Below are 18,033 nucleotides of genomic sequence, written 5' to 3'. Positions count from 1 at the left end.
ACACGGTTCATTCTGCACAGAAGCCGGAAGGGGACAGTATTTAACTCCACCAGCTAAAGGGATGATTGGCAGACAAAACTCAGACTGGAAAAACCTCTTTCTGTAGTGCTGCGGGTACTGCAGGATTTTTACGCAACTACAGACCACACTGAGCTACTTAGCTAATTGATCAGTTTAGTGATTGCCTAAATTCAACACCTGGTTTTCCAGGTCGGTTAAATGAAAAACATGAAGTGCCTGCAGCACTACAGGACCAGGGTTACTTACTTGGTGCAGTACCTCACAACCCTCTCCTCAGAAAACAACCAGACTGGCACATTTGCATCAATTACACACACACACACACACACACACACACACACACACACACACACACACACACACACACACACACACACACACACACACACACACACACACACACACACACACACACACATACAGACAATGCAAATAAACAAACAGAAAAACATGTAAAATGTCTGCCTTCTTCTCCGACGCCATCTTAGTCATCTGTCCTGTTACAAATGATACTCACATTGTATGCTTATATTGATAATATTTCTTCTGACAGTGAATTGACATTTGTTGTCATGTGCATTGCAGCTTTTGTTAAAACCAAAAAAGAAAAGCATTGAGCAATATTACATCTCATGTCCTATTTATCCACTTCCTGTACATCTGCTATAAAGATATCAATTTCATTTCACTTGAAGAAAATATGTTTGTTCTCAGGTATAATTAGAAGTGGCTACAAAGATATTTAGTTTTAAACAAAGATTAAAAGTTAAAAACATATTTGTAGAAATAAATGACATTTATGGTTTTGAAATCAAAGTGATGGAGGGAGAGCAGTAGCAGGGTTAGTAGTTTCTCCTGTGTCTGTGAGGTCAGAGTGAGATGGGAGGGAGAACAGTAGCAGGGTTAGTAGTTTCCTGTATCTGTGAGGTCAGAGTGAGATGGGAGGGAGAACAGTAGCAGGGTTAATAGTTTCCTGTATCTGTGAGGTCAGTGAGATGGGAGGGAGAACAGTAGCAGGGTTAGTAGTTTCCTGTATCTGTGAGGTCAGAGTGAGATGGGAGGGAGAACAGTAGCAGGGTTAATAGTTTCCTGTATCTGTGAGGTCAGTGAGATGGGAGGGAGAACAGTAGCAGGGTTAGTAGTTTCCTGTATCTGTGAGGTCAGAGTGAGATGGGAGGGAGAACAGTAGCAGGGTTAGTAGTTTCCTGTATATGTGAAGTCAGAGCTCAGTACAGCTCAATCTATCAACTACAACGAGGAGAGAGCTAACTCGTTCCAGGCCTAACTGAGATGTTAAACACCTATCCAGAAGTTGTGAGTTCTGTTTGCAATGTAGTCAGCCTGGAATGTGGCCAATGTTATGACAGGGTGGGAGGAGAGAGGGGGCGGGGCTCAGTTATCAAGAACCCTTTCAGCAGCCATGTGTTGACTAACAGAAAACAGAAGTCACAGGGACGCAGTGACCAATCATACAACCTACCGTCTATCCACTTTGACACTAAACAGTGTCTTTGACACGAATATAAACAATGTGTTTACCTAAAAGATGGACATGATAATGAATATCTAATACAGTAATGACACATGCAAAGTTACATTGGGAACTAAATGACATTTATCTTATCTTTGTTAGGTTATTTGTGTGTTGTGGTTTACACCAAACTCAACCTGATGACTGTCTGTCTCACACCTTCAAGAGGGCCTCAAACGTGTTAGCAAGGGTTTCTGAGGGAGGAAAGATCACAAAAGATACCTGTTAGGGACAGTTAGAAATGTTTGTGTGTGGGGGGGGGGGACTGGTGGGTTGTCTAACATTTTATTCTGCTTTTGGGAGGGTAGTGTATTTGTTTTATTGGGCACAGGGGCATGTTTTTTCCTTGATTTACATTCACTATATAATGTATTCTACTGTATATAGCCACATTTCCTCATCTGCTTGCACTTCTTCTATAAAGGTGTTTGGTACTTGTCTTATGCACTATGTTTTCCACATGCTTACTACAGATTTACACCACATAAACACTCAGCCATTTTCACTGGACTATCAAGCCCCTGTTGCTGCCAAATTTATCATCACTAATATAGATGTTTCTTTTGATCATTTCAGATTCAGCATCTGGAGTACCTGCTTTATCAGGAGCATAACCTAGAATCTGGATACACTGTGACAATGGGGTCATTGTTCCTGACATCCCATGCCTCCTGTCTTCTGAGAATCTTGCTGTGCTCCAATGTCAATTGAACCCTACCACTAACTCCTCATATTTTGGTCAGGACATATACATACATGCTCTTCGATTACTTATGAGTCTCCAGCCATTTTAGGTGCAGTCCTCCCACACGATGGATATTGTTTTAGCCCCAGTGCCACTCTTGATAATGGCAAACATTTGGATTTTTTTGGAGGAGGGTGAAAGGATAACAGGACCAGCTGTCAAAGTGAGAGAGTAGGCTATTCTGGATAGAGCAGGTACTTTTGTGTAGTCTATTTTGTTGTTTTTGCCTTAGCACTACACAGCTGATTCAAATGATCAAGTCATCATCAAACCTCAAGTGGTATTTATGTATTCATTTGTGATGCTATCCTTGATATGACCCTGCTATTGTCACATGCTACACGTGCACATGTATCTATCTTTCCAATGTTATCATGATTTGTTATAAGGGATATTATCCCTATATTATACAGGAAGTATTATTAAAGAGATGCTTTACATTGACATACAGATAGAGATGTAGTAGTCCCAGAGTTAATGATCCAAGGTCAGTTTTGTATTTCACCTCCAGATGATTATGGTGACTGACCGTGTTAGAATAAAAAACAACTAAGCTTAATGATGCTCTCTCTCTATCCATCTGTCTCCCGTCAGCAGGTATGTTTTGATGTGAGAGAGGAAGCCAGTCCCGTCATCACCACCTCACCCGCTCTTAAGATAACCTTCTGACTGGGAGCCCAAGGCTGGCTAGGAGACACTGCTGGAGACATTATTATGTAATTGTGATGAACTGAGAGAATATTAGTGTAACACTGTAATTCATTAATCATATGCTGTCTTCCCTGTTCCTCTGTTTTACCTTTTCTGTCTTCTACACCTCTACCTCTACCTCCTCTTTCTTCCTCTTTTTTATAACGCACACCATATGTGCATTGAAGTACAGATTGAACTTGTATTTAGAACATACTATTACAATTCTAATATTTATAATGCATGTATTATGTATTTATAACACCTGTATAATGACATTTCAATAAAGCGTTTCACATTCTCCACTGGTTGAAATGAAGTATCTCATTGGAATACTATCCTGTGTCCTCAGATTAATGTAGATGAAGGGAGTTAGATAAGCATGGATGTATTGCTGTATATATGAATTACAAATCAGCCTTTACATGTTTCTAGTCTATTGCATAGTTACAATGTGTAATCATTGATGTCCCAGGAGAAGGAGTGGTAAACACTGTTGACGTGTCTAATTGTAATACATACATGCAGACACAGCATCATTCAAAGAATGGAGTTTGATACATCTGGTATTGAATATGACTGAAAAAGAATGTCTCAGAGATTCATATCTGAACCGCACCTTTATTTGCCAAGGAAGATTACATGATCAGTGAATATATTCAATGTACAGGCTACAATGTGGGGATCTCATGCGTAGTAATAACAGTACATGTATATAGGACTTGCATCCTTGGCACAATAAAGTTATTATATTCTACTTTATCCATAGACTTCATTAATGCCATTCAGACTTGAAGTTGATACAACAACTATGATAGCTGAGGTTCATAGATTGGTATGAATATTAGTTCAGAACCTAACATTTTAAGGTCCATACTGTCAGGACCCGGTTTCAAACCTGGGTCTCCGGAGTGAGAAACAGTCACTTAACCAACTGAGCCACGAATAGACAGCAGAACCCAGAAGATGAGGCAGACACAGCAGTACTTAAGACGGTGTATTTAATGAAGAAAAAATCCTAAAAATAAAAATGGCAAATCCAAAAGGTGGAAGGAAAAACACAAAAAGACCTAAAAAGAAACTCACCAAAACTAAACAAAAACAAAAAAAAGAATACCACAAGAACGTTACCCGGAATCGACAAGAGCACACAGAACACTAGGGCAGGGTGCTAACATACAAACACAGAGCACAGAACTGAGGGAAACAAAGGGTTTAAATACAATCAGGGAAAACGAGACACAGGTGCAAACAATAATGGGGGTCAAGGGAAAAACACAGGGACAAAAAGCACAATGGGGACATCTACTGACAAACAACTGGAACAACCCTGGCCAAATCCTGACACATACACAGATCGACTACATACTGTAGCTAGCTACACATCCATAAGCATACAGTTATTTTTATCAATCCATGTTTACCAAATGGGATATATTTCATAAAATATTTTAATGGACAATAAAGATGTTCTATTTTATTCTATTCTGTCCTGTTCTATTCAAATTAGAATACTTGGTACTGCCACAAAAAAAAGACTGACGTGAAGTTGTCTACACATTAGTGAGCACTGAAGTTCAGAGTGACTTGACCACTCAAAACCCACGCTAACGTTTGAGGCCCTCTTGAGGGTGTGACATAGTCATCAAACTGAGTTTGGTGCAAACCACAACACAAACAACCTGACAAAGATAAATGTCATTCAGTTTCCCAGATGCAACTGGGAAACTTTTTTTTGTGGCAGTACCAACCACTACTATAAAACACAATATCTCTAAGAGATCTCAGCCAGAAGTACCAGATCCTATGGTCACACGGTCACAGGCCCTCAGGTTGTGTGAGTAACTGGTAATGACGTCACAGTTCCAGCGATTTCTCAGTGATACGATTTAATGTAAAAAGTTTGTGAAAGAACCAACCCACTGGTTGAATATATGTTGTTTTCACGTCATTTCAATGAAATTAGGTTGAACCAGCGTGGAATGGATGTTGAACTGACGTCTGTGCCCATTGGGAAGTATCCTAATATGAATGGAATAGAAAATATTGTCTATTGAACACTTCATAGGGGGCAAATCAGCACCTCCTTCTCATGCGGCAGCTGAGATCTCAGCCAGAGATCTCAACCACTCTCAGCTGCCGCATGAGAAGGAGGTGCTGATTTGCCCCCTATGAAGTGTTCAATAGACAATATTTTCTATTCCATTCATATTAGGATACTTCCCAATGGGCACAGACGTCAGTTCAACATCCATTCCACGCTGGTTCAACCTAATTTCATTGAAATGACGTGAAAACAACATATATTCAACCAGTGGGTTGGTTCTTTCACAAACTTTTTACATTAAATCGTATCACTGAGAAATCGCTGGAACTGTGACGTCATTACCAGTTACTCACACAACCTGAGGGCCTGTGACCGTGTGACCATAGGATCTGGTACTTCTGTGTGGGAACAATGTTTGCGGTTGTGTGGGCTTGTATTAGTCAGATGTCTGACCAGGTATAAGTAGACCTTTGCAGAAAAGCTGCAAACACAAGCTGATCAATACAAAACAACCTCAATCGTGCTCCAGTCTGGTAAGTTGAACTATCAGATCATTATAATCTGATAATATGTTACAACAACAGTGGTGGTATGATATATAGCATTGTCAGTAGTAGTATTCATTATTTCTCTATAGAGTTTTATCAGTAGTACTAATTAAATACATATTAAATACTTACTTAATATTTAGTTGTGTTACAAAGCGGGAATCAAATGGATTTTAATGTCATTTTTTTGTCAAAGATTTACACAAAATACAATTTTTTTTAACTAGGCAAGTCAGTTAAGAACAAATTGTTATTTACAATGACAGCCTAGAAACAGTGGGTTACTTAACTGCCTGTTCAGGGGTAGAAGGACAGATTTGTACCTTGTCAGCTCAGGGGTTTGAACTTGCAACCTTCTGGATACTAGTCCAGCACTCTAACCACTAGGCTACCCTGTGTCAAAGTAGAAGGAATTATTTTACATTTGTGAAAAGTTAATGAAAAATAAAACAAATATATCTTGATAGGATAAGTATTCAACCCCCTGAGTCAATGCATGTTAGAATCAATTTTGACAGCAATTACAGCTGTGAGTCTTTCTGGGTAAGTTGGGAACTTTGCCTACCTGCATTGTACAACATTTGCTTTTTTTTGTATTCTTAAAGCTCAATCAAGTTGGTTGTTGATCATTGCTAGATAGTCATTTTCTAGTCTTGCCATATGTTTTCAAGACAATTTAGTCAAAACTGTAACTAGACCACTCAAGAACATTCAAAGTCGTCTTGTTAAGCAACTCCAATGTACGTTTGGCCTTGTGTTTCAGGCTATTTCCTGCTGAAAGGTGAATTTATCTCTCTGTGTCTAGTGGAAAGCAGACTGAACAAGATTTTACTCTAGGATTTTTCTTGTGCTTAGTTTTATTCCCCAAAAAACTCCCTAGTCCTTGTCAATGACAATTATACCCATAACATGATGCAACCATCACCATGCTTGAAAATATGACAAGTTGTACTCAGTGATTTGTTCTGTTGGATTTTCCCCCTTATATAACAATTTGTATTCAGGATATAATTAATTTATTTGCATTTTTTTTTTTAGCAGTTTTACTTTTGTGTCTTATTGCAAACAGGTCATATGTTTTGCAACATTGTATTCTGTACAGGCTTCCTTCTCCATCTGTCAATTAGGTTAGTGTTGTGGAGTGAGTACAATGTTGTTGATCCATGCTCAGTTTTCTACTATCACAGGCATTAAATTTTTAACTGTTCTAAAGTCACCATTGACCTCATTGTGAAATCCCTGAGCGGTTTCCTTCCTTTCTCTATAGAGTTTACATATATCTGTTGTCATTCTGCAGTCAATTGGAAAAAAGTAGCAAGACAATGTGGAGGATGAATCAGAATTAGTTGGGTAACAATAGATAAATAAGATGTTTTATTTACATAATATGCTTATGTGAGATACTTGTCGTTAGAATGTATCCTTTTAGACTATACTGTTGGCAGTTACACTTTTCCCTTCTCAGCTAAGGAAAAGTCATTTGGGGCCCAGAGAGGGGAGAGGTCAGGTTTTTCTTTAGTATGTCTCTGGTGCTATGCAGAATATCAGAAAGGGAAGAGAACAGGATGGAACATTGTCTTCATATGTGAATGTATCTGTTAAACCATGTGAAGGGATGGCGTGATTAACAGGGAACCAATTACTTGTCTCCACAATGTCTGTTGCCAAGTCACTCCCCTCAGTGAGCTTGTCCAGGAGTGGGGTCAGGGGGGATGGTACTTTGAGATCGGAGTATCTAGAGTTGACAATTGAGTTATGCCTTGGATGAGGTAATGTTTTGGTACTATGAAGTACCAGGAACGAGATTAGAACCTCATCTTAGAGACCAAACTGGACTATAATTTATATCTAATGCTATCTGGCTATGGGATACTCCTTTCTCAAGTAAAAGGCCCTTTGTGAGGTTTTCCTAAGATCTGTGGTTCGTCATTTAAGTTGAGAGGGGTATATCTTTGCTATAAAATATCTCAGTTGCCATTATGTTGACACTCTCAACTTTTCATTAGAGATAGTGAATTGTTGAGTCAAATGCTATTGCAAAAGCTTAATTATTATTAAAGATGAAGTTTAAGTATAACTCTGCCTGGTGTGTGGTTTGTAACTCTCCTCATTAGGTAATACAGGAAATTGCCAAGACAACAATTATTGAATGAGACTTGATTGACAGTAGTTTTACTTCACAATAAAGCCTTTATTAAATGGTGGCTTTCCAAAAACTCCTATCAATTTTTAGAAGTGAATAATATCAAAGCTATTTCTATAATGAATATAATGATTGCCAGTATGTTTACTATCAGCTCATATATGGTGCTTTTGCAATTCGTTTTAAAATGTGAAAAACATCAAAGCTATGTTGTATCATGTTGCGTACTGTTATGATGATTGGTATTTGTCTCCTGTACATGTTGTTTTACTACAGGTGCTGTTGAAGTCATGGGGAGAGACAACATCCTAACCTTTGCTGTGCTGTGTGTCTTCCATGTTTGGACTCTGGGTGTGGACTTGAAGATGGTAAGACTTGGACTCCAAGATGGTACTTTCAGCATATAGTCTTGATACTTTTAAGATGAGAACAAGATTATTACAGTAAAAAAATATATAATAATCTATATAAAACTGTTTCTTGGTATTCTCCTCCATATTCTCTGAAGGTTCATCTCCATCAGCCTGGTCTCAATTCCAGCATACCCTTAGACATGGTCCCTGACTCTGTTGACGACATGTACAACGGCTGCACTGAACAAATGTACAAGGTGGAGAAGGAATATCTTGTACATGAAAACAAAGAGCCCTTCAAAACTGCCTGGAAGTGGGCCGAAAGTTGTGCAAAAAATGTGAAGGAACGATTCCGAAAGGACAATTCTGAGTACAATGTTGGCGACAAACTTTCCCATAATCATATCAAGGCTATCTGTGCTTACACAACAGGTCATCCTTCAATACACTCAGAGTTCAACCAAGCAGTCCGGACCAATAGATATGAGTACACAACCTCCTTCCAGTTCCACTCCCTGCATTTCCTCCTGACTGACGCCATTCGCATCCTGAAAAAAAAACAATCTTGTCACATCACATACAGAAGAACCAAAATGAAGTTTGTGGGTAAAGTTAACAAAACTATTAGATTTGGCTACTTTGCCTCCAGCTCTCTTAACAAGGACAATTCTGAATTTGGAGACAAGTCCTGCTTTGAGATAGAGACGTGTTTTGGCGCTTACCTGAAGTCCTTCCCCAAAATGGGGACAAAAGAAGAGGAGGTGTTGATTCCACCCTATGAAGTGTTCAACGTTACTGAGGTACTCAAGAAAGAAGATCATCCAACACTTTGGTGTGATGTTGTGAACAAACTACAGAGCACCAAAATAGCCAAGAGTAACCTGAATTGCAAAATGTTTAATTAAGAAGCCAATTATTAATTAAGAAAATTAACGTTGAGTCATTGTCCCTAAAGAGGATGTAATTCAACCAACTCAGCTTGTTATTCTCACGCTTCTTACAAAAAAATACAATAAAATGTTGAGTGAGCATAGTTTCTATTGTAATACGTTAATTGGTTTATTTGTGGATGTTACATACAAACCTCATCCTGACTACCAGAAATAGTGATTATTAAGATGTTTGTATTAACCTGTGTAATAGACTCCATAGGAGACTTTAAAGCACTTATATTCCTTCTGCAGCTTGTGGCAAAATGAATAAAGAAAATCGTTGAGCAAGAATACTGTATTCGTCATGTATTTTTTGTTTAAACTATTAGCGTACTACGTTTAGACAAAGTGAAATTAATCCATGGATCAATCCATAATATTACATGACAAGTTTAATTGTTCAATAAAGTTATGCTTAATTACTTCCTCCGAGGTGGCACATAAAGCCACAAATAAAGTGATACCCGAAACTACCAATACCAATTTTTTTTAAATCCCATGAAACATTCAAAATCATGTAAAAACATTAAAACATTTACTACTTTCACAAAAAGACAACATAAGGCATCATGTAATTATACAATTAATGTTCTTCCATAGAATACTTCTAACAGAATAACATAGCTTCTGACCAATCATATGACCAAATAAGGATTGACTGGCTGGCTCCACAGTACTGTTACAGAGCAAAGTTGGCGTCTTGACTTAAATTGGCCGATAGGCGTCACTCATCACCAGATTCTCAGAGCAGGTGGGGCCCCACCCCTGCTGTCCCTGATTGGCTCCCCTCCTATTTCTGTCCTCCAATGGGGTGCAAATACACATGTGATTCTCTGCTGGTTGGTTAATAAATCAATATGCAGCACAGAGAAACACACACACTCAGTCAAGTGAAGAAGTCTCCCTCCCTTCCTCACCCCCCCACCTCTCTCTCTCTCTCTCTCACTGTATCTTCTTCCTTCCTCCCTCCCTCCATCCCCCCTTCTCTCTCTCTCTCTCTCTCTCTCTCTCACTGTATCTTCTTCCTCCCTCCCTCCCTCCATCCCCCCCCCCCCCTCTCTCTCTCTCATCTCTCTGTCCCTCCCTCCCTCAGGTTGGAGGTGTGCAGGACCAGGATGGAGCCTCTGGCTCCCAGGTAGAGTGTGTCAGAGCTGGGGTCCAGCAGGAGGACGCTGGTGTTGGTCACCTCCAGAACTGTGCCTGATGAATAAATTAACTAAGCTGATGCTGTGTGGTTTGTTTATTAATTTGGGTCTAAAACCAAGACATAACCAATGAGTTTTCAAATAGAATAATGGACATTTTACAGTATATCTCTAATTTCTCAGCATACCATAGATTAAAACAGCCTTTTTCAAACCTCTCCTCTGGAGCCCCAGACATTAATTGTTGTAGCCCTGAACTAGGATGCCTTATTTGAATAGTTAAAGGCTTCATGATTAGTTGACAAGTTGTGTGTACTACTTAGTTCTGGGATTGTTCAAATACATGGAATGGCTGGGGGTCCCTGAGAAGAGGTTTGAAAAAGGTTTAAACAATAAACAATACCAGTATTTTCACTGACAAGACACCTTCTCACACAGCCAATATATCGCTTTGTTGGAGAGAGAGAGAGAAAACAAATCTTGGTCCTCCTCTCCCTCTCCATCCCCGTCGTTGGGCTCTCCTTTCCTCCAGAGGCTGGAGAAAACACACAAAGATAGGGCTGGATTCAACCACGGCTGGCTGGTGGCACTATAATTGGGGAGGAAGGGCTCATGGTAATGGTTGGAATAGAATGGTGTCAAACACATGGTGTCCATGGTTTCCATGTGTTTGATACTACTCCATTCACTCCATTCCAGCCATTATTGTGAGCCATCCTCCCCTCACCTGCCTCCCCTGGCAACCAAACCACTTCAACACTTATGCATTCTCTTGTTTAGCGATATTGAGACATTACAGTTTGATTGTCCGCATGGTCAGTAGTATCTAGTCTATTGATGCAAGGAGCATCAAGTGGCCTTCCACATCTGCCTATAGTGGCCTTCCACATCTGTCTATAGTGGCCTTCCACATCTGCCTATAGTGGCCTCCCACCTCTGTCTATAGTGGCCTTCCACATCTGCCTATAGAGGCCTTCCACATCTGCCTATAGTGGCCTTCCACATCTGCCTAAAGTGGCCTCCCACCTCTGTCTATAGTGGCCTTCCACATCTGCCTATAGTGGCCTTCCACATCTGTCTATAGTGGCCTTCCACATCTGTCTATAGTGGCCTTCCACATCTGCCTATAGTGGCCTTCCACATCTGTCTATAGTGGCCTTCCACATCTGTCTATAGTGGCCTTCCACATCTGTCTATAGTGGCCTTCCACATCTGCCTATAGTGGCCTTCCACATCTGCCTATAGTGGCCTTCCACATCTGCCTATAGTGGCCTTCCACATCTGCCTATAGTGGCCTTCCACATCTGCCTATAGTGGCCTTCCACATCTGTCTATAGTGGCCTTCCACATCTGCCTATAGTGGCCTTCCACATCTGCCTATAGTGGCCTTCCACATCTGTCTATAGTGGCCTTCCACATCTGCCTATAGTGGCCTTCCACATCTGCCTATAGTGGCCTTCCATATCTGCCTATAGTGGCCTTCCACATCTGCCTATAGTGGCCTTCCACATCTGCCTATAGTGGCCTTCCACATCTGCCTATAGTGGCCTTCCACATCTGCCTATAGTGGCCTTCCACATCTGCCTATAGTGGCCTTCCACATCTGCCTATAGTGGCCTTCCACATCTGCCTATAGTGGCCTTCCACATCTGCGGTGGAATGTGTCCGAGTTACAGCTGCGTTTGTCAGACCATGAAACATCCCGAAAAACTGTCTTCTCATGAAAACGTCTGTAGCGTCCGAACGGGTTGGCAGACAAACTAATATGGATAGATGAGACTCTCACAAACACGATGGTGTTCTCCGTTTTGCTCTACGACCCACACAAGTATCATGGAACTATTTTGAAGGTAACCGGTACCGGTAGAAAATGAATGGAAGTAGGGAAGTAGCGCCACAGTCAAATAATATTACAAAAAAATATTCATATTCATGAAATCACAAGTGCAATATTGCAAAACACAGCTTAGCCTTTTGTTAATCCACCTGTTGGCTCAGATTTTGAAATTATGCTTTACAGCGAAAGCAATCCAAGTGTTTGTGTAAGTTTATCGATAGCATAACATAACATTATGTACACTAAGCATTAAGTAGCTAGGTCAAGAAAATCAGAAAAACAATCAAATTAATCGTTTACCTTTGATGATCTTCGGATGTTTTCACCTACGAGACTCCCAGTTACACAACAAATGTTACTTTTGTTCCATAAAGATTATTTTTATACACAAAATACCTCCGTTTGTTTGTTGCGTTATGTTCAGAAATCCACAGGAAAGAGCGGTCACGACAACGCAGACGTATATTCCAAAAAATATCCATAATGTCCACAGAAACATGTCAAACGTTTTTTATAATCAATCCTCATGTTGTTTTTAAAATATACTGTATATTCAATAATACATCAACCTGGTGTGTAGGTTTTTCAATAACACCGGGAGAAACAATGGCCGCTTTACTCTGTAGCGCCAAACTCACTCTGAGAGCCCCAGCTATCCACTTACGCAATGTGATCTTTCACGCTCATTTTTCAAAATAAAAGCCTGAAACTATGTCTAAAGACTGTTGACACCTTAGGGAAGACATAGAAAAAAAGAATATGGTTGATATCCCTTTAAATGGAGGATAGATATGCATAGGAACAGAGAGGTTTCAAAATTAGAGGCACTTCCTGATTGGATTTTCCTCAGGCTTTCGCCTGCAATATGAGTTCTGTTATTCTCACAGACAATATTTTTTACAGTTTTGGAAACTTTAGAGTGTTTTCTATCCTAATCTGACAATTATATGCATATCCCAGTTTCTGGGGCTGAGAAATAGGCAGTTTCAAATGGGTATGTTTTTTAGCCAAAAACGAAAATACTGCCCCCTACACGCAAAAGGTTAAATATACTTAAGTATCAAAAGTACGTAATTTAAGTAAAAGTATTAATCATTTCAAATTCCTTATATTAAGCAAACCAAACGGCACCATTTCCTTGTTTTTATATTATTTACAGATAGCCAGGGGCACGCTCCAACACTCAGACTTAATTTACAAACAAGGCATGTGTTTTAGTGTTTTAGTGAGTCCGCTAGATCAGATGCAGTGGAGATGACCAGGGATGTTCTCTTAAAAAGTGTGTGAATTAAACCATTTTCCTGTCCTAAGCATTCAAAATGTACAAGTACTTTTGGGTGTCAGGTAAATTGTATGGAGTACAATATTACAAGTACAATATTGTCTTTAGAAATGTAGTGAAGTAAAAGTAGTAAACGCTGCCTGGTACTTTCTCTGCATTGCTGTTTAAGGAACTATATATACAGGAGGAAATCTAAGGTGGAATTACACAGAAAAATATATATATTGAGGTCCATCCATTTGGACCTGATCCATATCATATGAAATGGATACCACATTTTGGGGACCTGTTTTGGCTAGTGAGCGCTACCTTCAAAGCTACTGGCTGAAATGATACAAACCTTTATAATGCATAATTAATACAATGTCTGTGGCAGGTAGACTAGCGGATAAGTGTGTGGGCCAGGAACTGAAAGGTTGTTGGTTTGAATCCCTGAGCTGACATGGTGAAAAATCTATTAGTGTATTCGTGAGCAAGGCACTTATCCCTAATTGCTCCTGTAAGTCATTTTGGACAAGAACATATACTAAAATATATTCTCTCTCTTTTACCTGTTCTTCTCTGCTCTTTATGATCTTACTCTGTGGTCAGTCTTGGTCCACCATTTGGGAATGGAGGACCTACTCTGTGGTCAGTGTTATTAGAGCAGTAGTGTATTACCTTGGTGGTCAGTGGGATACCGTCCACCCATCTCCAGGTCCCTTTAGTAACAAAGTCAGTCAGACCAATCCAGACACTCTTGTGGAGGTTGAAGATCATTTTCTGTTTTTGAAAAAGATAAACATATATACATTCTGTTTGATTATATCTAACCCCTGCACACCCATATCATCTCTCTCTCTCTCTCTCTCTCTCTCTTACCTGTTCCATATTGCTGTTTATGATCACAAGGTCTGCTCCTCTCTCCAGACAGTCCTCTCTGCTCTCCTTCCAGGTTTTAGTCTCAGTAGACAGGAAGTACTAAATGGATTCAAACTTGTGACAGGTTACAGGACAGGGTTGTTGTGAAAGATGAAAACATGAATTGACGTCCAACTTCTTACACTGTACACTTAATGACCGAATACAGACACATGCTCGGGCCTGTGTGATAATGACATGATAATTTAGTGCGGTAGATTTACTAGCCTCCCACTGAGAACATTTCTCTCAGTCTGTAGTTGTTCTCTCTCTTCAGTACATTTGTTTTCATAAACTATGAATCTCGTTAAGACCTCATTATCTGCAGCAAATAAAAAAGAGAAGTTGCTCACTAAATAAGATAACATCAGAACTGCTAAAATAGTAAGAACAATAATTATAATGTTTACAGTAACTTGACAAGCCACATCCAAAGGTAAGGCCAAGATGTAAATAGAAAAGTAGAAAATCTGGTGATCTGTGATGAAGATGGCACAGCATCAAGTCTAGTCAATGTAATGAGGGCCTTATACTCACAGTAGACAGACAGGCCTATGATCCCAGCCATTAGGAGAACACACAGCAGCCCCAGACACACTGCAGCAACGAGGAAGGGTCTCTTCCCTGAGCTCTCAAGCTCTGTAGACAAATAAGAGAGACTTGTGGTGTGTTGTGTTGGTCAATTATTTGTAACAGTGTCTGCTGTCTCTTCTCTCTTGGTGCTGGTCTCACCGTCTCTCAGGGTGTCTGCACTGACATATATATCCACAATCCTCTCCTCCATCTCACCTCTGTCAAACTTGACCTTCTTGATCATATCTGCTAATACAGCAAAAGTTGTAATTATTTGTTGTCGGCAGCGGTCCTTTGAGGCATGGGCTGTAGCTATTGGGTAACAAACTGTCTACTTCCGTGAAGACACTCAAATTATATTTCTGAGCGAAAAAGTAAGGTATTGGAATGAAAAAAGCATGTCAGGTGTATGTTAAAGTAACTCTCCAGTGTTTCCAGATTTCTATAAATTATTACCTATAATTTATAGAAATATGAGTGAAATAGTTTAAGTTCCAAATAATTCTAAATAAGTGCATTATGTTAAAATGCTTTTCTGTGTTGGAAAGGGGTCACCCCAACAACAGAATGGGGCATATACCGGTCATAAATATATGCAGCTGTTCAGGGAAGCTAGAAACCATTATACACAGGCAGTTAGAAAAGCCAAGGCTAGCTTTTTCAAGCAGAAATTTGCTTCTAACTCAAAAAAGTTCTGGGACACTGTAAAGTCCATGGAGAATAAGAACACCTCCTCCCAGCTGCCCACTGCACTGAAGATAGGAAACACTGTCACCACTGATAAATCCACCATAATTGAGAATTTCAATAAGCATTTTTCTATGGCTAGCCATTCTTTCCACCTGGCTACCCCTACCCCGGTCAACAGCACTGCACCCCCCACAGGAATTCGCCCAAGCCTTCCCCATTTCTCCTTCTCCCAAATCCGTAAGGCTGATGTTCTGAAAGAGCTGCAAAATCTGGACCCCTACAAATCAGCCTGGCTAGACAATCTGGACCCTTTCTTTCTAAAATTATCTGCCGAAATTGTTGCCACACCTATTACTAGCCTGTTCAACCTCTCTTTCATCTTGTCTGAGATTCCCAAAGATTGGAAAGCAGCTGCGGTCATCCCCCTCTTCAAAGGGGGGGACACTCTTGACCCAAACTGCTACAGACCTATATCTATCCGACCATGCCTTTCTAAGGTCTTCGAAAGCCAAGTCAACAAACAGATTACCGACCATTTCAAATCTCAACATACCTTCTCTGCTATGCAATCTGGTTTCAGAGCTGGTCATGGGTGCACCTCAGCCACGCTCAAGGTCCTAAACGATATCTTAACTGCCATTGATAAGAAACATTACTGTGCAGCCATATTCATTGATCTGGCCAAGGCTTTCGACTCTGTCAATCACCACATCCTCATCGGCAGACTCGACAGCCTTGGTTTCTCAAATGATTGCCTCGCCTGGTTCACCAACTACTTCTCTGATAGAGTTCAGTGTGTCAAATCGGAGGGTCTGCTGTCCGGACCTCTGGCAGTCTCTATGGGGGTACCACAGGGTTCAATTCTTGGACCGACTCTCTTCTCTGTATACATCAATGAGGTCGCTCTTGCTGCTGGTGAGTCTCTGATCCACCTCTATGCAGACGACACCATTCTGTATACTTCTGACCCTTCTTTGGACACTGTGTTAACAACCCTCCGGGCAAGCTTCAATGCCATTCAACTCTCCTTCCGTGGCCTCCAATTGCTCTTAAATACAAGTAAAACTAAATGCATGCTCTTCAACCGATCGCTACCTGCACCTACCCGCCTGTCCAACATCACTACTCTGGACGGCTCTGACTTAGAATATGTGGACAACTACAAATACTTAGGTGTCTGGTTAGACTGTAAACTCTCCTTCCAGACCCATATCAAACATCTCCAATCCAAAGTTAAATCTAGAATTGGCTTCCTATTTCGCAACAAAGCATCCTTCATTCATGCAGCCAAACATACCCTTGTAAAACTGACCATCCTACCAATCCTCGACTTTGGCGATGTCATTTACAAAATAGCCTCCAATACCCTACTCAACAAATTGGATGCAGTCTATCACAGTTCAATCCGTTTTGTCACCAAAGCCCCATATACTACCCACCATTGCGACCTGTACGCTCTCGTTGGCTGGCCCTCACTTCATACTCGTTGCCAAACCCACTGGCTCCATGTCATCGACAAGACCCTGCTAGGTAAAGTCCCCCCTTATCTCAGCTCGCTGGTCACCATAGCATCTCCCACCTGTAGCACACGCTCCAGCAGGTATATCTCTCTAGTCACCCCCAAAACCAATTCTTTCTTTGGCCGCCTCTCCTTCCAGTTCTCTGCTGCCAATGACTGGAACGAACTACAAAAATCTCTGAAACTGGAAACACTTATCTCCCTCACTAGCTTTAAGCACCAACTGTCAGAGCAGCTCACAGATTACTGCACCTGTACATAGCCCACCTATAATTTAGCCCAAACAACTACCTCTTTCCCTACTGTATTTAATTGATTTATTTTGCTCCTTTGCACCCCATTATTTTTATTTCTACTTTGCACATTCTTCCATTGCAAATCTACCATTCCAGTGTTTTACTTGCTATATTGTATTTACTTTGCCACCATGGCCTTTTTTTGCCTTTACCTCCCTTATCTCACCTCATTTGCTCACATTGTATATAGACTTGTTTATACTGTATTATTGACTGTATGTTTGTTTTACTCCATGTGTAACTCTGTGTTGTTGTATGTGTCGAACTGCTTTGCTTTATCTTGGCCAGGTCGCAATTGTAAATGAGAACTTGTTCTCAACTTGCCTACCTGGTTAAATAAAGGTTAAATAAATGTAAAATATATATATATATATATATATACTGCTGATTAAATATGACAATATAATGTTTTATATATATATATATATATATATATATATATATGAATGTGAGTAGACTGCTGATTGGCCAGCTCATCCTCAGGAGTATGACATCATTCCTTATGAAGAAATAGCAAGCATGTTTTAAACAGTCTGTTTGAGATACAAGTTTGAGATGGAGACCTGCCTGTTTTTTTAGACATAGTTCTTTTTTCTCCAATTTATGCTTTGGCCACAAATTCGAGTAAAGAATGAGTCAACAACATTATTTGGGTAGAAGTTAACAGAATATTAACTTTGTGAGATTTTCACTGGACAGGTGTTCATTTATTGGTTTCTAACTTTATTGTTAGCCAAAGCAACACGAGTGGAAACCATTGAAGGAGCGAAGCTGCACAGAT

At 40.2% G+C, this 18,033-nt stretch overlaps 1 protein-coding gene and 1 long non-coding RNA gene across 3 annotated transcripts; both read left to right on the top strand.

Moving 5' to 3' along the window:
* Positions 1-1,790: 1,790 nt before the first annotated feature.
* Positions 1,791-3,290, top strand: LOC135530178 (uncharacterized). 2 transcript variants are annotated; one of them, XR_010453816.1, is made up of 2 exons: positions 1,791-2,491; positions 2,895-3,290. It is a non-coding gene; the product is annotated as an uncharacterized LOC135530178 (long non-coding RNA). The 2 variants fall into 2 exon arrangements; XR_010453815.1 differs by having other exon boundaries at positions 2,892-3,290.
* Positions 3,291-5,532: 2,242 nt separating this feature from the next.
* Positions 5,533-9,039, top strand: LOC135530177 (T-cell ecto-ADP-ribosyltransferase 1-like). Its single transcript, XM_064958550.1, has 3 exons — positions 5,533-5,567; positions 8,002-8,093; positions 8,234-9,039. Exons 2-3 carry the CDS (start codon positions 8,016-8,018, stop codon positions 8,981-8,983), a joined length of 828 nt encoding a protein of 275 aa, XP_064814622.1. The 5' UTR covers positions 5,533-5,567; positions 8,002-8,015; the 3' UTR covers positions 8,984-9,039.
* The last annotated feature ends 8,994 nt before the right edge of the window (positions 9,040-18,033 follow it).

Source organism: Oncorhynchus masou, unplaced genomic scaffold (genome assembly GCF_036934945.1).
Source record: "Oncorhynchus masou masou isolate Uvic2021 unplaced genomic scaffold, UVic_Omas_1.1 unplaced_scaffold_1282, whole genome shotgun sequence".
In the NCBI taxonomy this organism is placed as follows: Eukaryota; Metazoa; Chordata; class Actinopteri; order Salmoniformes; family Salmonidae; genus Oncorhynchus; species Oncorhynchus masou.
The sequence above is the reverse complement of the archived record's forward strand: the minus strand, read 5'-3'. Positions and strand labels throughout refer to the sequence as shown.